The sequence below is a fragment of the Haliotis rufescens genome, unplaced genomic scaffold (assembly GCF_023055435.1).
Source record: "Haliotis rufescens isolate VD_foot unplaced genomic scaffold, xgHalRufe1.0.p SCAF_50, whole genome shotgun sequence".
Classification (NCBI taxonomy): Eukaryota; Metazoa; Mollusca; class Gastropoda; order Lepetellida; family Haliotidae; genus Haliotis; species Haliotis rufescens.
The window spans coordinates 2,619,756-2,645,981 of record NW_025964224.1 but is presented as its reverse complement, the minus strand read 5'-3'; the positions used below and the strand labels follow the sequence as shown (position 1 = coordinate 2,645,981).

General features: G+C 43.8%; 2 protein-coding genes across 8 annotated transcripts; both read right to left on the bottom strand.

Moving 5' to 3' along the window:
- Positions 1-1,705: 1,705 nt before the first annotated feature.
- On the bottom strand, positions 1,706-8,097 carry LOC124120945. Of its 3 annotated transcripts, none has more exons than XM_046483862.2 (2): positions 7,670-8,097; positions 1,706-5,133 (listed from the first exon to the last, which is right to left on the bottom strand). In XM_046483862.2, the coding sequence occupies exon 2, from the start codon at positions 4,991-4,993 to the stop codon at positions 3,104-3,106; it is 1,890 nt and encodes a 629-aa protein (XP_046339818.2). In that variant the 5' UTR covers positions 4,994-5,133; positions 7,670-8,097; the 3' UTR covers positions 1,706-3,103. The 3 variants fall into 3 exon arrangements, with proteins under 3 accessions (XP_046339818.2, XP_046339817.2, XP_046339819.2); XM_046483861.2 differs by having other exon boundaries at positions 7,683-8,097; XM_046483863.2 differs by lacking the exon at positions 7,670-8,097 and adding an exon at positions 7,470-7,609.
- Positions 8,098-20,729: 12,632 nt separating this feature from the next.
- LOC124120957 (cytochrome c oxidase assembly factor 5-like) lies at positions 20,730-26,207 on the bottom strand. Of its 5 annotated transcripts, none has more exons than XM_048384791.1 (4): positions 26,147-26,207; positions 24,178-24,403; positions 22,954-23,058; positions 20,730-21,780 (listed from the first exon to the last, which is right to left on the bottom strand). In XM_048384791.1, the coding sequence occupies exons 2-4, from the start codon at positions 24,289-24,291 to the stop codon at positions 21,739-21,741; spliced, it is 261 nt and encodes an 86-aa protein (XP_048240748.1). In that variant the 5' UTR covers positions 24,292-24,403; positions 26,147-26,207; the 3' UTR covers positions 20,730-21,738. The 5 variants fall into 5 exon arrangements, with proteins under 5 accessions (XP_048240748.1, XP_046339838.1, XP_046339839.1 ...); XM_046483882.2 differs by having other exon boundaries at positions 24,178-24,364; positions 26,147-26,203; XM_046483883.2 differs by having other exon boundaries at positions 24,178-24,302; positions 26,147-26,199.
- Between the last annotated feature and the right edge of the window lie 19 nt (positions 26,208-26,226).

The window sequence follows — 26,226 nt, the reverse complement described above, 5'->3', positions numbered from 1 at the left end:
CTTCTGGGACTGCATATCAGACACAGGCAGACAGAAAGTCTGATGAATTAGTGGGCTGGGGCAGCACCCCCACGCCCAACCCCACCCCCACACCCACCTCCCTCACCTGGGCCATCGGTGGGTCATGATTATGGCGTTTGTATTTCTCTACATGTCTACTATATATCTGCTAAATGTTTGATTGGGTCAGAGAGTAACTTATGAAATTTAGAGGAAATAACTATTATGTGATTTATTGTATAATGCACAAAAGAATAATGACTCAAGGGTCCTCGATGATGAAGTATATTAAATCTCGACTCTATTTGATTGAGTACCCTGACCCACTCGCTACGATTGGAAGATCACGACGCTAAAAAAGCCGTCCAATCAAATTACCCTCGCGAGCGAGGGAAATAATGTGCTAAGTTAGATATAAGAGTGAGGTGAGTTGGGTTTAACGCCGGTTTTAAGAGTATTCCAGTTACATCACAGCGTGTCAGTTTAATGTGGGAGGAAAGCCCGGAGTCATGCAGTCATCTCAGACATTTACCACTTTGGTCAAACCTACGAGCACGGGTATGGTGCTGACAAAACTAGACACATAATGGGGGCGAACCGAGATTCGAACCCACAATCATAGGTTTCTGGCGTGCCCGAGGGACGCAAACTCAGCGAATTTGTGACTTGAGTATACACACTGCTCTAACGCTCACACCCCCTCCCCGATCTAAAACGTTTAATTAAACAAACATTTGCTGTTTTCAATGACCAGCTGTCAGATCACTGATGATTATGATTAACTGTTTAAATTAAGTCTTCTCTTCAATCAATCTACCAACCAGAAGTCCCAGACTCACGTTTCCCCCCAGGTGATTGAGACGCTATAGGTATGTCTTATCTAACTGTGGTGTACAAAACAGGTGAGTGTTCTGCCCCGACCACTCCTCACAGCTCTATGGATGTCACAGGGCCTTTGTAGCGGGGAATGTGTGTCGGAATGATAACTGATGGCAAACTCATAAAATTATAGTGCAGGAAAATTCTCCCATAACATTAACTGATGTAAAAGGTCATTGCCTTTCGAGTAAATAGGTTTAAAGTGACGCATAATAATGTTTGTGTGATATCGTTGTCTGAAATATTGACGTACAACGCTCATAATGCACCAGATTATTGGACTGCCCGGAGAGCGGAAGGTCCGGGTTTCGATCCCTGGCCGCGTCATACCAAAATCCGTTAAAATATGGTACTTGTTGTTCCCCTGTCTGGCGCTAGGCTTTAAGGGGCTAAAACAAGAACTGGTCGGCTCGGAGTCAGTATAGTGTCTGAGTGAGGTATTCATGTTAAACAGCGACATGTGGGCTGGTAATAGCCACACACACACACACATACACACACACACACACACACACGCACGCACATCGCTATATAAGTGCAATAATCTTGGACGCGACGTTAAACCCCATTTCACCTGACCTCACCAGGTTATTGAGAAAAGAAATTAGGCTACTTTTTTATTTGGGTTTTGAACATAATTCTTTTAGATTTGGTCGACTGAAAGACCAACTGACTTATGCTTTTGTCGAAAAACGTGCTTGTGGTTTTGTTGTCATTGTACTTGATGCTGCAGTTGTCCCCCTTTGAACATTCTCAAGTGACAGTGCGTCGCATTAACATGAAACATTCATTACATACGCCGAGAGAATTATGACAACATTACAAACATCGATTTAAATTTATTTTGAAAATATGTATACAGTAAAATATAAAAATACACACAGTAAAAGTTAAAGATTTTGAACGCACCGGTTCACCCAAGATATACACAATATATAACAAATCGTGCATTTATTTATAACAGCCGCCCAAATGACATTCCCTTTACAGGATAAACATCTGTGCTGGAAATGAGTAATAGACGAACAGCTGCCAGTGTTCCGTACAATCTCTGTCATTCATATTGAACGTGTTGAGACTCATGGATTACATTAACATTACGATATCGTTGCCCGGGTGTCAATGGTCTCGCAGTTTCAATAAATCAGATTTCCACACAGATTCGATACTTTACCATCTTATTTCAAAATAATTTTCCAACTATAGCAAAGAAAAATTACAATTTGAATTTTTTGTCGTCTTCTGAATATGAATTTAGAATATATGCACAAAACACAACACTTTGCATGTTCGTAACAAGACACCGAATACATGACTTCAGGCATGCTGGTGCTACACGGGTTTGACACAACGCAGGGAAAAGGGATATATTTCAATTTACAAGTTACTACAGACACTTTATGAGGCAAACGGACATAAACCCCAAACAAAACATGTAACCACAATCCGACAGGGCAATGGCAGTCATGAGACACAATCGTCCGTGAAACATTTACATAAATAGACCACACAAAGGCAACTGCGGACATCCTCAGGTCAAGGGGAAATCACGTGGTACATCCAGCTTACTCTAGATTTAGTTAGAAAACTTTGTTTCCCATGGTTGTCTCTAAGTAATAGTGAGGGAAGTTTATGTTTAAGGGGGTCGAGCTTCTTGTAGTCATTTGTGATGAAATTAAAGCCCCCAGCCACACACACACACACACACACACACACACACACACACACACTTTAAGATGATTCATGTGTACGTTGTTTTATATTTTTCAGCTTGTTTCTCAAGATCTAAATTTTTCTCTGCAAAAGTGGAGCCAACCAATCCTTTTCATTTCTGCACATCCAGCATCTCCAGTGTAAATGTATGTATCTCCGTCAAAAAAGGACAGAAGATATTTCGGAGCATTTTCGGGAAAGATATCATTTAAAAAAATATAAATGAATGTACTTTTGATTGAACTGCTAGGGCTTACAATAAGCGACCAGATACTCTTTGAATGTACTTTTGATGGACTTTTTAGGGCTTACAATAAGCGACCAGATACTCTTTGAATGTACTTTTGATTGACCTGCTAGGGCTTACAATAAGTGACCAGATACTGATTGAATGTACTTTTGATTGACCTGCTAGGGCTTACAATAAGTGACAAGATACTCTTTGAAAGATGCATGGACAACACATACTGTAGTTTCATAAATGACATGATGAAAAGTGATGTCATTACAGTCATTGGAACCCCATTAGTCGCCTCCATTCTACAAATTCAGACCACAGTTGGCTGTTCATGACCTGACTAGACTGTGAAGATGTGGTCTGGTCAATGTCCAGTCGTATGTCAGGACTCAGAGTGAGATGCTTCGACTGACAGCGTCGGAACAACAAGAACGACCTCCCCGTTAAAGACGTCCACCCGTGCATGACGTGAAAAGCAGTCTTCCCGTCGACCAGGACACTGTCCGAATCAGAGTTACCGTCCTTGACATGCATGGACCGGAAGTTGGCAAACGGGTACCGTGTAGTGTCTTTCTTGAAAATGAGGCTGGACACCTTCAACGATGTTTCCGGGATAGTTGTTTTGAGATCTAGCCTTGCTGACCCCCCATCAGCATAATATAAGGTCATAGTCAGATTGACAGGGGCCAGGTCCATTCTGACAATAGGGGAGGAAGGTCTGAAGGCGTCCGCGTCAGACTGTCCCACAATGACAGAGGTACCAAATGGTATCCAGTCCAGCCCTGGTGGAGGAAGTTCTAAGAGTCGGATGTTTCCATCTTGATATAAAACAAATATCTGTGCAAAGCCTGTTGTCCACGGAACTGGACGTGAAATTCGGAAGTAGTCCACCTTGTTAAAAACCTTCCCATTGTCCAAGCGGTGGACTTTCATTGTCTCTGGTGCCCGCCACCAGAAGTCAACGTCTATACCCTCAATTATTAGATTATCTGACCTGAAAATTGAAAATGGCCGATCCGGCCTCATGTACCGTCGCTCAAGTTGCACGTAATCAATTGTCAGAGAGCTTATTTCAGATGTTACTATGGAAACAAGAAGAACATTGTCATCATATTCCGTCCACGAAAAATCAGGAATGTGCCACTCCTTAGTTGTCTCCCCTGGTTTGAATACCTCATCGACCAGTCCCAAGACCTTCTTAGCCCGTCCTTGGTACAACACTCTCATTGTCACTTTCGACTTGACAGGCTGGATCCTGATCGTTGCTTTAGACCCAATATCAGCATCTATGTAGCCTTTTGATCGGCCTTTAAGTCTGAACACTATCTGCAGTACCTGAGAGGTGAAGGGTTTGTTCCTACCAAATAAGAAGTCCATCCTAACTCCGGCGAACGTGGCCCGACTGAGGGGTTGTGGAATCACGAAATGGGAAATCTTCCAGTACACGGAAGGCAGAGATACACACCCCGTTGTGTTGGGATGACGATCGTTGATGAACGTCTTGTAATCTGGCAACGTTGCCGTCAATGTGTAAGATACGACGTTTTTCAGGAACACTGGTATCTTGACGTTATCTTCTTCTGCGCACTTCGTTGGATAGCTGGTCTGTAAGAGGGTAGCGTTCTCCAGCACATTCGGGTTTACTGGGGGAACGGGTGGTAGAACGTTCGAACACATAAGTGCGCAGGTCAATATATCATGGGTTATGGTCTGATCTGAAAGCTCCACCTCAACATAATCAATCTCAATCCCATTGGCGGCCTTTGCGAGAAGGGACAAGACATGCAAACCCTCCCTGAAAACCCACTGTCTCCCAACCGGCCCCGATATATGGAACACATTCCAGAGCTTCCCCCAATCGGATCTGTTCCCGGTTAAGAAGGATCCGGCGTCCACGTTGTCGATAGTTAAGGAAACAAGGTCAGGGCCGCCGTCGTTGGAATATCTGACGTTGCTGATGCGGAGGGACGTATCTTGTCTCAGACACAAGTAAAAGGATAAATATTCTCCGTTTCTTAGTAAAACTGTTTTTCCAGTAACGGCATTTGATCGATGATGGATGGCGTGATTGCCTCTGGCACCGGTGGCTCCAAGCGAGAGCTTCACTGCCAAGACCGAGATCATATGACAGGCAATAATACTGCCAAGCAAAACAGGTTTCATGTTGGTCGTTGGAACGAGACTGCTGACACTTCTTCAAAGTTTCTTTTTCAACTTTTGACCTTCACCTTCGTTTCCGGCCGCGTACGACTGGCGTTCTTGTTTTCCATGAGAAATGACTTTAATCCAAGTCTTCCGTATACCTGAAAAACAAATAATTTAATAAATTATGGACAATAGATCTCATGTGCCCCATTCTGTCCTAATGTCACCACCGGAGGCGAGTGGTATTAAACCCAACGATGGAGGCATAAAAACCCAATGTACCCCGAGTGATCCTGCTTCAACGAATTTATCTTACCGACATGTTTTAATGGGATATTGTAAAAGCAATAAAACAAATTCAAAATTGATAGAAAATAGCTGTTTAATTAAGCTGAGGTTAACTTGTTCTATGTCACTGACTCGGAAAATGCGTGCGGATCTTTGCTTCGAAGCTGTGTATAAGGGATTTATTCTCCCGCTGTGAAATCCACGCGCAGCCTGTTTTCTTCGAGGCGGGATTTAAGGGATTTATTCTCCCGCTGAGAAATTTATTTCCCTTCAAGGCAGGATACATCGTATTTTATCAAGATCGCGTGAATCAATAAAAACTTCTTCAGACCTGTATTATATAAATCTAGTTAAATTATGTTTTTCTCATTCAGATGACATATGGTCGACCGAATTTGACCCGTTAAACATCGGTTTCACGCTGCCCCTACCACTATCCTAAATGAAAAAACCCAACATATTTTAGAATGAATAATATTTCGACAGGAAGACATACAAGGCTCACTTAAAAAACATTAACAATGTAAACAAAGCACACCTCGTGTATTCACGAATACGCTGACATCATATACACACTTGCTTTATCACTTACTGCATTTCTGTTAAACACTTCTGATACTTAAACAAGGAAATGAACCTTGGTGGTATGATCGAGGCGCACCTTGTGACCGCTTCGTCACCGCGGGTATTAAGTACCCAAGCATACCTGGCGTTAAAACGTCTTAGAGATGAACTATTAACTAATAAACTTGTCATAGTAAGGAAACTATACAAATATACAGCGTCATATTAATGACGCGCGTTGCAGTATATATCAGTGTTAGAGATATAATTGGTATGTGTTCAGATAAACTGTTTTGTAGTAAAATATATTATAATATTAACTACGTTTGGGGAAAAGAACATATAAAGGTAACAATAATAATAAATTCCTTCAGTGGGACGAATTGCGAGGGGATTTGTGAGATATTATCCTTTCAACACAATACATTTCCCAGTCAGGGGAGGATTAATTGTCGGCATTCGTGACTCAAGCATTTCGTTTTAATCCCGCAATTTATGTTTTCGCCCCACAAAGGAGTTTTGTCACGGCCCATGTCATTGTTTATTTACTTTGTTAGAAATCCCAAAGCACGCGTTGCTAGATCTGTTCGTTGGCATAATTTGACATGTTTACCAAATTTAAAATTAGAGTTATTTTCTGTATGGTTGTGATATTGCAGTTTTTATCTTATTTTTAAAACCTGGACACATTTAAACGGAGATACAGTTACCGTTGGTACATAGGACGAGAATATAAGTCTGTATACTTATAAACAATCACTGAGCTAAGCATTGTTCAACAATACCACTTGTGTATACGCCCATCAGTGTAGTCTGGTACAGAACATTTGAAACATGTACTTGTGGTCTTGTTGCGAGGTGAATACGTCTGTGTCGAAAGTACAGTAATACACAATGGAACTGTTTCACGCGCTTTACTGTTGGACAAGGCCTCAATGTAAGTAACCGTGCGAAATTCTGCCCAATGGGATCTAAGGAAATAAACAATTATGTTCATGCAAGTTACACCTAATGACCCTTTTCCTGTTTTGATAGAGTGAGATAAGTCTCAGATTGCTGTGTCCAAAGCAAAACAACACAGAGAAGTAACGGTATATGGGTGAAGCGTTTACACATACAATCCTTTTCATGGTTTCCAATTATATTTTTAAAAATGTATTTACTGTGAAACAAAGAAATGATATTAATATTGTTCACTACTGAATTATTAATAATATTGAACGTAAAGTCAGATAGCATAAATCTATCTACATGGAAAGTATAAGGCTTATGTCCAGTAAAGATAGGTCTTCAGCAACCCATGCTTGTCGTAAGAGGCGACCAACGGGATCGGGTGGTCAGGCTCGCTGACATGGTTGATGCATGTCATCGTATCCTAATTGCGTGTACCGATGCTCATGATGTCAATCAATGGATTGTTTGACCCAGACTCAATTATTTACAGACCGCCGTCATATTGTTGGCATATTGCTGAGTGCGGCGTAAAACAACAAACAAACGAATACGGTTTACCATATATTTCTTTGTAAGTATAACATTATTCGGTCATTATATTTCCAAATGTGTGACAACGCTAGAATTGAGGTCGAATATTTAAACTATCCAGCTTTTTACATGATAAAGTAGTGTCGAATATACTTACAAACTACTGCATCAATCGTGTACATCCAAACGTTTATGGCCAAGTAATCGCTGCCTCTTACTAGGTACTAAAAGTGTTCAGTTAGAAAAGCTATTCATCAAGGGAAACAGGTAGTTAACCTGACGGAAGTTGTTTCATCGCCGCATTGATCTGAAACCGGTTTGAACTACAAGGATTTCATGCTAAAAACAAGTTCGTACTTCTGCCACCTACCTGCGAGAAAATGTCGTCTGCCTAGCGTCGTCACCGCGGGGCGCTGAAGCATATCAACATACTTTCAGCTGCACATGTGTTTGTACAGAGCTAAATCTATTTTTAGTCCTTGGTCCGTCAGAGAAGCCTACACAGGCCTTGTTACTGAGCAGACGACATTCTCATTGACTGTTATACAACAATGTAGATTTCCCGAGAGGGTTCAGTTCCACAACAACGGACCTTGATACTGAAACTGACACTTGTTGAGTTGTTGGCAAACTGACACCACTCGACGGATGGATATTTCCAGCTTTATTGAAGACTTCCGCTGCACTTCAACCATGTGACAATGTTGTCCAAGTCACGAGACGAAGACTCAAGTATATAGCGCGTGCGCATACGAGAACAATTTACGCATAGCTCCACACAGCAGCGAGCAATGGTCCGTTAGCTCCACAAGTCGGGGTCTTCAAGCATTGGGGCTGGAGTGATACATCATTTATATACCTCGCACTCCAGGAGCGCACCCTCAGGGAAGAACGACTCTGAAACAAACACGCACCTGGTGACTGTGTCAAGATATGACATCATAAATATTGATCACAGACAGGATATGTACCTACGCAAACCTTACATGATGTGGTTTTTAACGCTCGTGTGTTTCACGAGTTGTTAAAAAATAATTAAAACTTGTTAAACGTAATGATATGAGTAAGATGAAATGGGGTGTAACGTCGCGTTTTAGATGATTGCTTAAATATTGCGACGTGCATGCATACATGTGTATGTGTGTGTGTGTGCGTGCCTGCGCGTGCGTGCTCGTACTGTCGACGTGTCAGTTGTATGGCCATAGCCAACTAAAATAACATGCTGGTATGCCATGGATACCCACTCAGACACAGTTTTCTGACTCCGAGCCGACCAGTCCTTGTTTAGCCCCTGAATGCCGAGTCAGGCAAGGTAACAATAAGTACCATTTTTAAACCTATAACGCTGCCGGGAATCGAATCACCAACCTTCCACTCTCCGGGCATACGCTCTATCCACTCGACCACGAAGGCGGTGAAATGTAATAATGATGATGATGATGATGATGATGATGATGATGGGATAATGAAGCTGCTTGTCATCACTTCAGTTGCGATAGAGTGAGTGAGTGGGTGAGTTAGTTGTGTTTAGTTGGGTTTAACGGCACTTTGAACAATATTCCAGTTATATCACGGCGCGTAAGGTTAATGCGGAGGAAAGCCCGAAGTGATGCAGATCTTAGCCGTTTACCACTTCGGTGAAACCCACGAGCACAGATATGGTGCTGACAAACCTAGAAACATAATTGGGGCGAACCGGGATTCGAACCCACAGTCATAGGTTTCTGGCGTGCCCAAGGGCAAGTTGCGATAGCATCACGACCTTATTTTCATCATGATCGTCACGTGCCTGCATTATAGAACAGATCTTATTTGTGTTAAGTAAAATAGTAAGACATAAATTCTTATTAAAAAAATACACCGTATGGTGGGGCTGTAAAAGCGACACAAGTTTAAGATTCTTCAGTTTGGTGAATTGTGAGATGATGTCGGAATTACTTGTTCAAGAGCTCTCCTCACAACACTATATTTCCCTGACAAGAGGGAATTTACTCTCCGCATTCCTGATACAAGGATGTCTTTTTCATCTGAAATGGCAGCCTTGCTGAAACTGCAAGTTTGCCCTGCTAATCGGCCAGTTTCGATGTACCGTATATCAACAAACGTAAAAAGCTAGGCATTTGGGTTTAATATTTAATTATGATCTAAATTTCAAATTAGTTACATATTTTGGTGACCGTCAGAACCTCGTAGGTCTAGATTATGTGTATTATACTAAACGGAGTGTGTAATTTCTCATTACTCTACCCCAAGGAGGATCTTAAATGCACTGCTATTTGGGTTACGAGCTTCTCTTAGTATTTCCGTGAAGGTTAAGATATGGACCCCAGTACAGCATACATGTCGTAAAGTTCGTACAATGGGGATCGGGAGGCCACTATGGCTGCTGAGTATGGGTAGTATGTGGCGGGTGACCATCGCATTAACATAGACCGACGACAGTCGTAAAGCTGAATCCTGTAGAACCAGACTCGACTCTCAACAGCAACCCAGTTCCAGTCAGTCACATGTTTGTTTTCAAGAGATACTATAAAGACAAGGCTCGTCGTGATAAGGAATATCTTCGTTTAGGCTTGGCTTAGGATGTCTAGTAATAACTCATCGAGGAACACTTTAGGATTAGTAAGCTATGTGATAAATGGCCATTAATCTCCTTCAATGTGTGATAAAACTGCAACAACGTTAGTCGGTAAAGGCGCCACGTCATGAGCAAGTCATGATGCCATCTACTTCCACAGTAGGGCTTGGTAAGGCCTGGGGTTATCGCCATGTTATTCGCCAGGTGGGCAGTATTCACCTGAACGTGTTTCCTTTAGCCATAACAATAGTTGGGTAAAAAACATGTAAGTGTTCCATGGATGCAGTTGTATACCTAATCAGCGAGCAATTGTTTGCGGTTTTGTTCAACACTCCAAAACATTGTTTCCTTAAAGGTGCGTTGCACTGAAACAGTTTTTCGGGAATGACTTTGCATATAATCATCCCAAATCATCATCATCATCATCATCATCATCATCATCATCATCACAATATTTATGTTAAACTGCGGACTGGAAGCATGGGGTAGCACTATACAAGGAGTACAGGTACAAGCAGCCATATACACACACACACAAGCGCACACACACACGCCCACACACACAAGCGCACACACGCATACATATACGCACGCACACACACAGGCACACACGCACGCACGCACGCACACACACAGGCACGCACGCACACACACAAGCACTCTCACGCACGCACACACAAGCATACACACACGCACGCACTCACGAACGCATGCACGTCGCTGTATAAGTGCAATAATGTTGGACGCGACGTTAAACCCAATTTCACGTCACCTCACCCCATCATCTCCCGCACCAGCAACAACATTTTACTGCCATGACAGAAGTCAGCCACAAGGCGCAATATGATTTAAGGTGGGTGTTTGCGGGGTGGGTCGGATTTATTATCCATGAGTATACAAGACAATAACCCCATTCTGTTTTATGTCATTTTTTCATGTCCCTCCTGCAATCCCCAGCATCGTTCATCACAATGAAAAACACATGAATATTTAAAACAGTGTATGAGCTAGGAAGGTGTAAGGGTCCACAATACAGGATATAGCTTTACATTCAGAACTTCTTGCTCGGCAACGCCAGTGGTATGTATGAAAGGTCGGATGGTCTAACCAATACCAATACCTTATGTCACTAAACCACAACCAAAACGTACTAAAGATGTAACAGCCTTGTAAAGTAGTCAAACAGACACATATGTTTTACTGTCTTCTTTCACAGAAGCCTTAACTACGAACTCCAGGACAATGAACTCCCACCGACAGACCACGTGTCTTGAGTTCTCGGGTAAACAATCTTACTTTTATGAGCTTAAAATGTTGGCTTTTTATTCAAAATTTTAAACCAAATGAGTAAATGACTGGCATGATTGAGAAAATTCGAAAATTTTGTTTTCACAATCCATCATCTATCAAATTATTCTTTCAGTAATGTTTAAATCGATTTCAAACGAAAGTTTTTTATTGAAATTTATTTGTAGCGACGTGCATATGTGCATTGCTGCTTGTACCGGTGTGTTTAGCTCTACCATGCCGCAGGTTAACCTGCACGCCTAACTCAGACTCATTACCATGACTCAAGCCTATGCCTTAAGGCAGAGCGCGAGGCAGGGTAACAACAAGTACCATCTTTTCAAGTCTTTAGGATGACGCGGCCAGGGGATCGAACCACCGACCTTACACCTTACACCTTACACCACCAAATATATAAAGCATGAATGTTTCCAACTAACAACACAATAAAATACACTCTGACCAAACATGTAAAACTTCACCTATAGTTGACTGAGTAAGGAAATGGCGTTTTCACATAGTAGTCAGCAAAAACAGTGACAAATACAGTATTGCAATTATATGTTGGTTTGTTTGTTGTTCAACGCCGCACTTAGCAATAGTCCAGCTGTATGACCGCGGTCTGTAAACAATCGAGTCTGGGCCAGACAGTCAAGTGATTGGCATCATGAGCATCGATCCACACAAATGGAATACGATGACAGCATCAACCTAGTCAGCGATCCTGACCATTCGATCCCGTTAGTCGCCACTTACGACAAGCATAGTCGCCTTTTAGGGCAAGAATATGTTGCTGATGAACTATTCTACCCCGGATCTTCACGGGTATATCATTATATGATGGCGTCAGCTTGGGTAGTGGTGAAGTCCACGGGCACGGGTGTGATGCTGACAGACGGAAGATCGAAATTTGGACAAATCTGGGATTCGAAACCATGACCAACGTATCCGGACACGGCTAAGGGAAGCAACTCTACATATGGCGACTAACACATTCCTACAATTAATCTACCCTCAGTCTGTCATGCTAAAATATCTACGCATCTAGTTTCGAAAGGGAAGTCACTGAGTAATGGATGGGAATGATGTGTTTGAAAGGGTGAAACTAAACTGGGCGGCAAAAGAAAGTATAGGTCGAGTTCCATGATCGATAAAAAAATAACAAGAAGAGGTTTTGTTGTGAATTATAATATAATCTAGGGAGGGGTAACAAATGATTGATCAACCACAGTTTGAATGAAATTGTGCAATCACAGGTAATGTAAGCTCAAGGTAAACAATGATGGGGTAAGAAATTTCATTTTCAAAAGTTGTCTGAAATGTCACCAAAAAATTGTCAGACACACTACAAGTTCATTGTCGACACAGTTGCCTTCAATAGCGTGCATGACCTCAAGCTGATTCAATGCATGCTGTGATACGCCGCCTCATCGATGACGTCAGTCTTCTGATGACGTGGACTGGAATTATTTGCCACTCTCAGGGCCTGTTGCAATTCTTGTCTGTTGGCGGGAGGCTGATGGCGTGCTCTAATATGTCTGTCAAGAAGGTCCCACAGATGTTCAATGGGATTCATATCGGGTGAGTGGGCAGGCCAGGGCAAAACGTCAACGTTCTGCTGGTTTAGAAAGGGGTGGGTGGGGGTGGCTGGAGGGTAATGCTCCACAGAACTGTACCTAATTCCCAGCCTTGGTCTGACGTTATCTGACGTTGTCGTTAACGTTAAATAAGCAAACAGAGAATATACCATTTTTCAGTGACTCAAATTAAAATGCTGGGACAGCACATTAACTGCAGCCAAGGCCCCTTTAAATTGATACAACTGTAAGAGAGTTGGATGTTTGCCATATATCTATAGAACCACCTGAGTTGTACGGGTCAGACTATCGGGACAGCTGATGGTGGTCTTAGGAGGACATGTTGATGAATGCGAAACATGTAGAGTGGTATTAAATTAATAACCATGTTTGTGGCATTCCGCACACCTGGAGGACGGTCGCACACGTCACTGACACAAACACGATCCCCGACTACAAAGGCGGCTGTCACCGGCCATCACCTGACTGTCATGGCAACACACGCGGGCTGGTTACAGCGCCTGGGGCTTAGCATCTCATCACCACAATCACACTGGTTAATCCTGTTATTTTAAATAATCATTCATCTTTAAAGAGTAACATGGCGTTGAACATAGTACTTACCTTGGTGACCGGTTCTAAAATTCAATGTCGGGTTTAAAAAATAATGACTGTTTGATTGGCATTCTAGAAGTTGGCAAACGTAGTAAGAAAGACGTACAACTTTATGGATAAGAACTTCTGGTATATTGCATATAGCGACGTAGATTCTTACCCCGTTATCAAGCTGGAGTGACACCGACCAAGTGATGAGGGGTATATGTGCATGACATGTTGTGATAAGCAGCAGATTAACATTGAATAGATAACAAGTACTATTCAGATAATTGGATGAAGCCAAATTAAAAACACGATGCCTTAAGTTTTGAGACATACCGTAAAACCCCAAAACCTTAACACTGAAAATGTTGATTAACCGAGTTCAGTGGCCTCTTGTGTGACGCATTATTGTATTTTGCCATGCTTTTTCAGAAAGTGTGTCGCCTAAAGTATATCTACCAGGTGTTAAACATCATGTGTAGGGTTGTATAGTTCAAATGTGCCATTATATATTACCCACTGCACTATATATATTTACCACTAGTGCCGGCGACGATCAACGCCTACCGTGTGGAAAGAATGGATGTATGCTCCTCATAGCATATGAATGAAAATAGGATCGGAAAGTTAAGTTTTGTACGATGGAAAACTTGCAGGGCGTTAAGATGATGCACGGATGTAACGTAAATAAAAAAAGTGTAGCGTCTACGTCAATTGAAAAAAGAATATCTCTAAAGTCTATTTTTCATATATTGAATTTTTCACAGAAGCAAATTTGAAAACGTAATATTTGGCAGGTCACTATGGTATTCATCATATATCATGTATATGATTAATAAATACACAAATGTAGTGCTCACCGGGTTCATGTCAAGGGAACAAGTATACACGTTTTGGTATTATATTATAATGTTTTAATACTATGGACAATTTTCATTGTTTTAATTCTAGCGTGGCATCGATGGAGGTTCATTTAAAAAGACGTGCTAGTGTAGACCTCCAATAAACTGTCTATAACATTTGGTGTAGAATGTTATTTATTGGCAACATTGTAATCCTAGGTTGAATGTTGACGAGGACACGCGCACGTGTGTGTGTTGTTTTGTTTGTTTGTTTATTGTTTAACGCTGCACTCCAAGGCTGTCGTGAATGGGTTTTCTGGGTGGCTTCAGAAACCTTCCTGACTGGAATTGAAAAGCTTCACTGTCGATATGAGAAGTGTATTGAAAATCGGGGAGATTATGTTGAAAAACACTTTCACAATAGCTGGTTTTGGTTGTTAAGCTTATAAATATTTGACCTGCCCTCGTACATCAAGACCGTCTCAGTGGTCTAGTGGTAGAGCTTCCGCCTGGAGATCGGAAGGTCCGGGGTTCGATCCCCGGGCGCGTCATACCAATAGACGTTAAAAGATGGTACCTGTATACTGTGTCTGAGTGGGGTAGTGCGATATGGTATCTCAGTGAGCTAGCACAATAAATCGGAATCAGTCCGGACAGGTACAAGCAGCCACACACACACACACGAGCATGCATGTCGCTATACAAGTGCAATAACCTTGGACGCGACGTTAAACCCAATTTCACCTCACCTCGTACATCAAAGTTTTTAAAGTTCAGTGGACCAAAATGCGCCATTGCTATACCTCGTTCCCTGTCATTCCTTGAGATTCAGTTTCTTATTAATGGCATGCTGCTGCGTGTGCCTGTTGCCATGTAATGATCAGATCCAGCCACGGAAGTCATCTGTAAGCTGTCGTGAAAACGGATGAATAATGCTGAGGTTTTCCACATGAGAAACTATTAAAGCAAAGCTATGCCGAAACGTGCATCCAGGACATGGTTGGCTGTGTTGGTGAATAAACGCAGCCATCAACCTGTCACGCACAGCCACTGGACACATGGCTTACCCTCCACAGTGAATCGTGTCTCAACCACGGGCCAAGGAGTAAATCTTACACTACAAACATACAATGTCGCGGCTCATGCATACACAAAACGCATGTCTCTTGACAACGGTGGGTATTTTTTCCAACCTGGAAAGATTACAACTAGTCATACCCTTTCAAGGATTATATATCAGTGCTTTGTAAAAATGATTTTTGTATGTGACAGATGTAGTTATTTATAAATTTATTCATATTGCACACTCGTGTTTTAATAGATGTGTGTATTTTTTTAATATGTATATTAAACACATAAACTATCATACATTCTCGGGTGTCATTTATTGTTCCGCAAGTTTTGTGATCTTCGCTCAAGGATTGGGAAATGTTTTTGTTTAACGGCCTTTTACCAAAGAAATAAACAAAAATATATCAAGAATGATAAAAGGTAGGTCCCTAACGCGGTATTCAGCGATTAGAGACGTATAGAGAACATGTTTTTTCATTACAACACAATATCACCAAATACGTAAAACTCGATTCGTTTCTTGGATCGGTTGTGTGACGGCGTGGAAATGTTCTTGGGAGGAAAGTCGGAACTGACGCTGGTCATGGCGTTTTCAACTCTACGAACATAAGAGACCATGGGTCATAATCAGACCGAACCTGGGATTCGTCACCACAAACAGCGCATCTTGGACGTTGCCCTAAGGGACGCAACTCTTCATCGCGCAATAAGGGACAATGTTATATATATCTGTAGGACTCAGATCCATGGCGGGACTCTAAACCACGGCGGATTCTCAGATCCATGGCAGATTCTCATTGTCATCGTACTACCGATAGACACAGCGATCAATCGAAACAATGCCGAATCATTTCAATATTATTATTAAAAAATACATGAAGTAACTCGCGTAAAGGCTCTGAATTCAAAGTGGGGGAGCGTGAACTCCGGCAAACGATAGAATAGTGCGGAAGGTCTTAGAAAATTATTAAACTATAAAAAATAACAATTATTGATACTATATGATAATCTCCTACAGATCTGAGTATAAGCAAATGTCTTCCGTTTGTGGTGTCATAGATCTGAGAATCCGCCCCAGATCAGTGTCCCGCCATAGATCAGAGTGACGTTCCTCGAGTTGATATTCAGTCGAAGTCCCCGAAAGTTGTCAAGTTGGTCGAATGGGGTAAGCTGCGCGATACGTAAGCGTTGCAGGTCAGGTTTCAGATATTAAAAAGTACTGAATAAATAAATAGCGGTTGGAAGATAGACTGTCTAGACCTGCCGCTGGTTAGGTTTATCGAAACAGTACTGAAAAACTAAACACAATGCTAGACAACAAGCTCTCATATACTATAGCTATTCGAAAAACGAATGACCCTGCATCATCAACAAAGACACATCACATATCCATCAAGTCTGACTGACAGGTGACAGGTATTTTACGTGCGCTTCTAAAAGATTTGAAGCTAGCGACTGTAGTTTCGAATGTTGGCGAGTGTGTTATATAACACATCATGTTACATTACAACAGTTTGCATAAAACAAAACGCAATATTGCGTTATGAGCGAGTCAGTGAGTGAGTTGGGTTTAAACACCGCTTTGAACAGTGTTCCAGTTATATCACGGCGAGTTAACTAAATGTCGGAGGAAAGCCCGAAGTGATGCAGGTCTTAGATGTTTACCACGTTGGTGAAACCCACGAGGAAGAGAACTTTATTAACGCCCTTGCCTCGGGAGGATGTTAGTACTGATGGTCCCTTCACACATGATTTTGCCGAGATTCGTGCTCACAATACAGAATGAAATTTTGGAAACAATAAATGAAATTAACTAATAACTTAAAGCCCGAACCGCTTTGTAATATTTAATAATCAATAACAGAGTAACAGAATGGACTAACGGGCGTTATTATTAGGTATTTCTTGCCATGCGATGTCTGGTCTGTTGAGCTAGCGGTAATGTTTCCGCTTTGGGGAACGTTCATAACTGATTGTTTACTTGACCAATACCCTTCCCTTCTGCACAGCTCTGTTTTGGGGAAATGACACACAAGAAAATATGAAAAATGTCACCGTATGTGTCCCCCAATGTTTGCTGACTATGCACCCTGGGCTATTAGCGTTCGTAGCTCTGGTAAGATATGGGGTTTCATATTAAAAACCGCAATGGACCTTTGGCGCTACAAAATATCCAAACTGAATCCCTTCATTCCCGTGTGTTTTATTTGCCACGCAACTTAAGTTAGAATACTTATATTTCGACTGTGAAACATAGAATATCAATACTGATGTGGAGTGGACAGTGGGAGTGGGAGCGGGAGCGGGAGCGGGAGCGGGAGTGGACAGTGGGAGTGGGAGCGGGAGTGGGAGTGGACAGTGGGAGTGGGAGTGGACAGTGGGAGCGGGTGCGGGAGTGGGAGTGGACAGTGGGAGTGGGAGCGGGAGCGGGTGCGGGAGTGGGAGTGGACAGTGGGAGTGGGAGTGGACAGTGGGAGTGGGAGTGGGAGCGGGAGTGGGAGTGGACAGTGGGAGTGGGAGCGGGAGCGGGAGTGGACAGTGGGAGTGGGAGCGGGAGTGGGAGTGGGAGTGGACAGTGGGAGTGGGAGTGGACAGTGGGAGCGGGTGCGGGAGCGGGAGCGGGAGTGGGAGTGGACAGTGGGAGTGGGAGTGGACAGTGGGAGTGGGAGTGGACAGTGGGAGTGGGAGTGGGAGCGGGAGCGGGTGCGGGAGTGGGAGTGGACAGTGGGAGTAGGAGCGGGAGCGGGAGTGGGAGTGGACAGTGGGAGTGGGAGTGGGAGTGGACAGTGGGAGTGGGAGTGGACAGTGGGAGTGGGAGCGGGAGCGGGTGCGGGTGCGGGAGTGGGAGTGGACAGTGGGAGTGGGAGCGGGAGCGGGAGTGGGAGTGGACAGTGGGAGTGGGAGTGGACAGTGGGAGTGGGAGTGGACAGTGGGAGTGGGAGTGGACAGTGGGAGTGGACAGTGGGAGTGGGAGCGGGAGCGGGTGCGGGTGCGGGAGTGGGAGTGGACAGTGGGAGCGGGAGTGGACAGTGGGAGTTGACAGTGGGAGCGGGAGTGGACAGTGGGAGTGGGAGTGGGAGCGGGAGTGGGTGCGGGTGCGGGAGTGGGAGTGGACAGTGGGAGTGGGAGTGGACAGTGGACAGTGGGAGTGGGAGTGGACAGTGGGAGCGGGAGTGGACAGTGGGAGTGGGAGTGGGAGTGGGAGTGGGAGTGGACAGTGGGAGTGGGAGTGGACAGTGGGAGTGGGAGTGGGAGCGGGAGCGGGTGCGGGAGTGGGAGTGGACAGTGGGAGTGGGAGTGGGAGCGGGAGCGGGAGCGGGTGCGGGAGTGGGAGTGGACAGTGGGAGTGGGAGCGGGAGCGGGAGTGGGAGTGGACAGTGGGAGTGGGAGTGGACAGTGGGAGTGGGAGCGGGAGTGGACAGTGGGAGTGGGAGTGGGAGCGGGAGTGGGAGCGGACAGTGGGAGAGGGAGTGGACAGTGGGAGTGGGAGTGGACAGTGGGAGTGGGAGTGGACAGTGGGAGTGGGAGTGGACAGTGGGAGTGGGAGTGGGAGCAGGTGCGGGAGTGGGAGTGGACAGTGGGAGTGGGAGTGGACAGTGGGAGTGGGAGTGGACAGTGGGAGTGGGAGTGGGAGTGGACAGTGGGAGTGGGAGTGGACAGTGGGAGTGGGAGCGGGAGCGGGAGTGGGAGTGGACAGTGGGAGTGGGAGTGGACAGTGGGAGTGGGAGTGGACAGTGGGAGTGGGAGTGGGAGCGGGTGCGGGAGTGGGAGTGGACAGTGGGAGTGGGAGTGGACAGTGGGAGTGGGAGTGGACAGTGGGAGTGGGAGTGGGAGTGGACAGTGGGAGCGGGAGTGGGAGTGGGAGCGGGAGCGGGTGCGGGAGTGGGAGTGGACAGTGGGAGTGGGAGTGGACAGTGGGAGTGGGAGTGGGAGCGGGAGCGGGAGTGGGAGTGGACAGTGGGAGTGGGAGTGGGAGTGGGAGTGGACAGTGGGAGTGGGAGTGGGAGTGGGAGTGGGAGTGGGAGCGGGTGCGGGAGTGGGAGTGGACAGTGGGAGTGGGAGCGGGAGTGGGAGTGGACAGTGGGAGTGGGAGTGGACAGTGGGAGTGGGAGTGGACAGTGGGAGTGGGAGTGGGAGTGGACAGTGGGAGTGGGAGTTGGAGCGGGAGCGGGTGCGGGAGAGGGAGTGGGAGTGGACAGTGGGAGTGGGAGTGGACAGTGGGAGCGGGAGTGGGAGCGGGAGCGGGTGCGGGAGCGGGAGTGGACAGTGGGAGTGGGAGTGGACAGTGGGAGTGGGAGTGGGAGCGGGAGCGGGTGCGGGAGTGGGAGTGGACAGTGGGAGTGGGAGCGGGAGCGGGTGCGGGAGTGGGAGTGGACAGTGGGAGTGGGAGTGGGAGCGGGAGCGGGTGCGGGAGTGGGAGTGGACAGTGGGAGTGGGAGTGGCAGTGGGAGTGGGAGTGGGAGTGGGAGTGGGAGTGGACAGTGGGAGTGGGAGCGGGAGCGGGAGCGGGTGCGGGAGTGGGAGAGGCAGTGGGAGTGGGAGTGGACAGTGGGAGTGGGAGTGGGAGCGGGAGCGGGTGCGGGAGTGGGAGTGGACAGTGGGAGTGGGAGTGGACAGTGGGAGTGGGAGTGGGAGCGGGAGCGGGTGCGGGAGTGGGAGTGGACAGTGGGAGTGGGAGTGGACAGTGGGAGTGGGAGCGGGAGCGGGTGCGGGAGTGGGAGTGGGAGTGGGAGTGGGAGTGGGAGTGGGAGTGCTGTGTTTGGGTGAAATCTGGATGAAACCTGAAATGAAAGACCGCAGGCGTATGTTTGCAGAAAAGTTTCTCATGGTATGTACCACAAACTTTCTACCTGTGAAGATCCAGGGAAGAATCATCTTCCCGAGGCAAGGGAGTTAACTGACTATAAAAGTCCAGTTTCCACCCTTGCCGAACTAGGCTGGTATTATGGAGTTACATTTTGGCTGGACTAACGAGTCTATGCATAGTCCAATCAAAATCAAGCAACGAAATCGAAATCTGGTTCGTAATCTGGCGTGCAGATTTCGGTCGATTGCAGAATTTGCAAAGCATATACACCGCCAACTCGTTGTCAACAGATATTTTCCAAATTTTTTTTGGATCGATGCTCATGATGTCAATCACTGGATTGTCTGGTCCAAACACAATTATTTACAGACAGCCATGATATAGCTGGAATATTGCTGAGTGCACATGAAACAAACAACAAACAAACTCTCTATTCTGCATACACTGTATATAAATTCTATATGGTAACGAATGATTGTAATGTTAAAAATGGCAATGGTGTTTTCTATTTTCTGTGAAATCTTCTGGTTGTTAACAAGCGATTACAAACATGATACAAATACAAATAATTTGAACTGGGACAAACTTCCTTTTTGCAGACATCAATGGCGCTGCTAAGTCCCTAGTCATAATAATAAATAACAAAGAGACAACGTATTTCATATACATATTTATCTCTCACTACTGATATAAACATCATTGCACAACATACAAGACATCCGTATCTAAATATTTCTTCTTCTGTCAATGGTGAAAAACTATACATTACAATCACTGTACAAATGTCTCTGACTCAGGCCAGGCTATTTTAATTATTTGTTTTACAAATGAACTGATCACATCTTAGCCATATTAAAAAAAATATAAAACATTCTCTAATGGGAAATAACTGTAACCTTATATACTACTCAAAAGAAGTTAAGGATCACCCGATTCTTCCATATTACAATAGTTAATCTCTCATGCCATGACAGATTAACATTACCAATATGAAAGAATCGGGTGATCCTTAACTTCTTTTGAGTAGTACAGTATATCTCATAGTTTACAGTTACACTAACAGGTTGACTGGTATGCTTGCTCTCTCCTACTCCCCCAGCAAAGACTTCAGTGAAAGCTAGAGGATAGCATCCCCCTTCCTTCCCTTCCTCAGTGAAATGAACCCCAATGGGTGGATGTGTATGAAACATAAATGAGTTATACTTCAAACAGTATCTACTTTCATCTCTTCAAGTATTTTTGGAATATGAATCTGCAAAACGAGTATTTAAGTAAGTCTTTCCTTATCACTTCATTAAATGTGATCTCATGGGTGAAACATGTTTCAAAGGTTGTCATGTCTGTACAATATTTTTTATCCATATATAATTTTTTAAAAGGCAAAATGAATGTTTTACAGCACCAGGTGCAATAAAATTCAATTTCCAGATAAAGGTTTAAACAGACTAATGAATATCTTAAGCTGACAATATTTCTTAGAATAATCAACTGTAATGAGTAATCTTTCAACGAGGCACAGATTCACACAGGTCCAATTCTACACCACACCTTCTTAGTGGTCTTCGTGTCTCAGGTTAGGCAGTGCTGATATAAGAGAACTTGGTGGTTGTGTAGAACCCCTTGCTCACAACTCCCACACCATCCACACATACACACGGCCAACCTCAGTAGCCCTTCCTTCCACGGAACCTGCTGCGCATGTCAAGCTGAAACAAGAGGAGAGTCGTCATTCCTCTAACATCTATATAACACTTAAGGTCTTAGCTGTGAAAGTAAGAATTTGTTGTGTTGCTGCAATATTGTTCTGTTGCTATTTTCAGTACATCAAACGAATCTTACAGCGTATAGAACTGGAAGAAAAGCAACCTATACCAAGGATGCCGTTAAATATGTTCACTTCATGGCATCATCATTTTGGGTCTTTGAAAGGCATTTAGAAGTGATGCCCATAAGAAGGAGAATATATGGATGTCAACTTCTTCTTTAGTATGAGGAACACAACGTTTCGGAGTATATGCTAACTCCTTCATCAGGTGAATGTTGAAGGAGTAAGCATATACTCCGAAACGTTGTGTTCCTCATAATAAAGAAGAAGTTGACTTCCATATATTCTCCTCCTTATCATAATTGTTTTTATTATAATGAACACAGATACCATGTACATTATTTAGTCAAACAATTGGAGGTGAGGTGAAATTGGGTTTAACGTCGCAACCAAGATTATTGCACTTATATTGCGACGTGCATGTACGTGTGTTTGTGTGGCTGCTTGTACTAGTCTGGACTGATGCCGATTTATAGTGCTAGCTCACTGAGATACCATGCCGCAGTTTAACATGAATACCCCACTCAGACACAGTATACTGACTCCGAGCCGACCAGTCCTTCTATTAGCCCCTTAATGCATCCTGCCAGACAGGGTAACAACAAGTACCATCTTTTAACGTCTTTGGGTATGACGCAGCCGGGGATCGAACCCCGGACCTTCAATTGGAGCAATGAAACACTCACATATATACAAATAAAGTAATCTGTGGTTAAAGGGCCATCATTAAACAATTCTGTGTGGGCAAATTTGGATTTTTTTATCGCTACAACATTTATTGATTATGGTCATGGGTGGAACACGACACACATTCAGACAAAGTCAAGCGACATGTCTAAGCATGAAGACTCCAAGAGTTTGGCACACACTGTCAAACAACAAGCAATTTGTACGGATGACAACAACGCGATGTTTCAGTACAGATGCTAGCACCATTATCACACACACTTACATCTATATTGAACCATCACAACAGTGAGTGGCCATCCATGCATCTTACAAATGTCTTGTTATTACAAACTTCTAATAGGCAAATATAACAATAAACACTTACAATTGATCGTTTACACTCGAAGAAGGCTGTTCGGAGGTTATGACACTTGTTTGGTATGCTAGGATGGCGGCCGAGCTGCAGACACTCCCTGGGGGTCTTACCATCCTGCAAGTGGATCAGGTGGAAGTCATAAGGATGGGTTATCATTTTAATCATTCAGTGATCAATTTAATGCAACTTGTTTGTTTTTCTGTTTTCTGATTCAACTGAACCAAGCCAAAAGCCTCAATCATAAAATAAACAAGAGTTTGCCACTAAAGTTGCTATATCCCCCGACCCTGTTGCAGAATTTATGACAATATTAAATCTAAACAAACCCTATCCTTTTTTAACCGAGGTGGAACTTGTCATGTAAATTGTAAAAAAAAGAAGAGTTTGGAACCAAAATCAATCTTGCTGCAATGGAAACGTAAAAAATAAAAATTTCTAAAATTTCTAAAATTTCTAAATAGCAAAAGGCACCAGTTCAGCATGTACCTGACAAACCTGCAAAGTTTCATGAAAAAATATTGAACGGTTTATGAGTTATGCTGCAGAAACGAACCCTACCCTCACAGAACCTAAGTTCATCTTGTTGCCATGGAAACGTAAAAAATAAAAATGTCTAAAATTTCTAAAAAGCAAAAGGCACCAGTTCCACATGTACTTGACAGACCTGCAAAGTTTGATGAAAAAATATTGAACGGTTTCTGAGTTATGCTCCGGAAACGAAACGTGACAGTTGGATGTACGGAAGGAGCCCGTTTCTATATCCCCCGCCAACTTTGTTGGGCGGGGGATAAATACAAAGAAATAAAGTTGCATTTATTTGCCAGAGTGGAGCAGGTCAAAACGGCCTCATATCAGCTGACAAACCTAGAAGCATAATTGGGGTGAACCGGGATTCGACCCAACAATCATAGGTTTCTGGCGTGCCCAAGGGGCTCAAAGCTGCACAGGGAATAGCGGTGCCTTAGACGACTGGGCCACCCACGCCCCCAAAGAGTGTTTAGCCTATCAGATATTAGCTTTCTAATAATGATTAGGTTGCACTACATTCTCAATTTTGTAGACTTGATCTGTTGTCAGAAGCAGTTTCTGTCTGAACGAAAGAAAACCAACAAAAACCACAAACCCTGATAGTGCAGCATTTACTTTGTAGATGCCATGATGCTCAGAAACAATTCCAGGGTCACCCAGTCACTATCAAAACTGATTTATCTGCCGATCAACTTTCTACGCTACCTTCATCACGCATTCACTCTTCAGCAGACAATCCAAGAGGTCCTCTCGGATGCCAGAGCAGGCAAGCTGTTGCTTCGGTTCCTCCCCTTCCTCGTCCGGGTAGTACTTGGGCATGGCCACAGGATCTGATACACAGTCAGTGAGTGGCCACAGGATCTGATACACAGTGAGTGAGTGGCCACAGGATCTGATACACAGTCAGTCAGTGAGTGAGTGGCCACAGGATCTGATACACAGTCAGTCAGTGAGTGAATGTTGATTTAAACAAAAGTAGTGAGTGAGTGAGTGAGTATGGTTTTAAGCCGCTTTTAGCAATATTCCAGCAATATCACAGCGGGGGACACCAGAAATGGGCTTCACACATTGTACCCATGTCGGGAATCGAACCCGGGTCTTCGGCGTGATAAGCCAACGCTTTAACCACTAGGCTACCCGACCACCCCTAAACAGAAATAAGTAACGGTGCAGCACACAGTGGCCTGTAATGATCAAGTTTACATAATCTGGCCACTGGGGCAGAATGACACACAATCAGCCCTATACAACATCGTATCCACCTCAACCCCCTCATACAAAAGATATAACTATTCCATCCCTGAATGCCCATGGTGGACTTTGACTAAAGCCTTGTTCATTAGGATATATATTGCTCTAGCTAAGAAGCTGAATATGGTTCACATGTTACAATTACAATCTACTGAAAAAGTTCATCCACTATATTTTGCGTTGTTACCGTAGTAGCTAAATTCCAATGGTAGCTAAATTCCAATACCTCAGCAATGACTTCTACAAATTTTGAAAGGAAACTAATAACTTCTCTCATAATACCAAATATCAGTTATGGTCTTTCTGTAAGTTGTTTGTAACTGGTTATAAAGTCAAATAAGTAGGAAATGATGTTTGACGACTAAACCCTAGTCTGATATATGTATATGCCTTAATAAAAGTTAAATGTTTAGAAAATATTCTCATGTTTGCTTGTTGTTTAACGCTGCACTCAGCAATATTCCAACTATATGACGGCGGTCTGCAAATAATCGCGTCTTGACCAGACAATCCAGTGATTGACATCAAGAGCATCGATCCATGCAACTGGGATACGATGACATGTATCAACCAAGTCAGCGAGCCTGACCACTCGATCCCGTTAGTCGTCTCTTACGACAAGCATTGTCACCTTTTGTGGCAAGCATGGGTTGCTGAAGTCCTATTCTACCCCGGATCTTCACGGGTTCATGAATAGGTCGACTCTTATCTTCTTCTATTTTGTGCATAATAGTAGTAGGTGAGGTGAAATTGGGTTTAACGTCACGTCCAAGATTATTGCACTTATATAGCGACGTGCATGCACGTGTATGTGTGTGTGTGGCTGCTTGTACTAGTCCGGACTGATGCCGATTTATAGTGCTAGCTCACTGAGATACCATGCCGCAGTTTAACATGAATACCTCACTCAGACACAGTATACTGACTCCGAGCCGACCAGTCCTTGTTTTAGCCCCTTAATGCCGAGCGCCAGACAGGGTAACAACAAGTACAATCTTTTAACGTCTTTTTGTATGACGCGGCCCGGGATCGAACCCTGGACCTTCCGCTCTCTGGGCGGACGCTCTACCACAAGACCACGGAGGCGGTCTCATAATAGTAGTAACACAGCAACATTTACAAGATGTGTTACTGATTTCAGGCTGCATTTTCGTTTTTTTTTATTATAGATGACGGTCAGCCTAAACGCCTCATTGCAAAAGCCATGTTTATGTTTTCCAACAATTGTGATGAATCATTGTAGATCTATCGATATAATACACATCATGTAAACTTCAAATTTTCAAGCTCAGTTGATAATTATCGTGTTCATGTGTTTTCTTTATAAATATAATGTTTATATATATTATATCAATAAGATAGAGTGTTTTTGATTACACAATAGTGAAATGCATGCTTTGAGTTTCAAAATGCACTGACATACATGACAGACTCAGCTCAAGCAATGTGTTCTTCAAGCACTCGCAATTAGAGTTATCCCCCTTAGATAAGAAAAGGGAATTG

What these genes read in the sequence shown, in the direction of transcription:
- LOC124120945 (XM_046483862.2), bottom strand. Translation starts at nt 4,993, where the DNA reads ATGAAACCTGTTTTGCTTGGCAGTATTATTGCCTGTCATATGATCTCG.
- LOC124120957 (XM_048384791.1), bottom strand. Translation starts at nt 24,291, where the DNA reads ATGCCCAAGTACTACCCGGACGAGGAAGGGGAGGAACCGAAGCAACAG. An exon ending in AGAGTGAATGCGTGATGAAG is followed by an intron (nt 23,059 to 24,177) that starts GTAGCGTAGAAA and finishes ATCCACTTGCAG; the next exon opens with GATGGTAAGACCCCCAGGGA. An exon ending in TCGAGTGTAAACGATCAATT is followed by an intron (nt 21,781 to 22,953) that starts GTAAGTGTTTAT and finishes CTCTTGTTTCAG; the next exon opens with CTTGACATGCGCAGCAGGTT.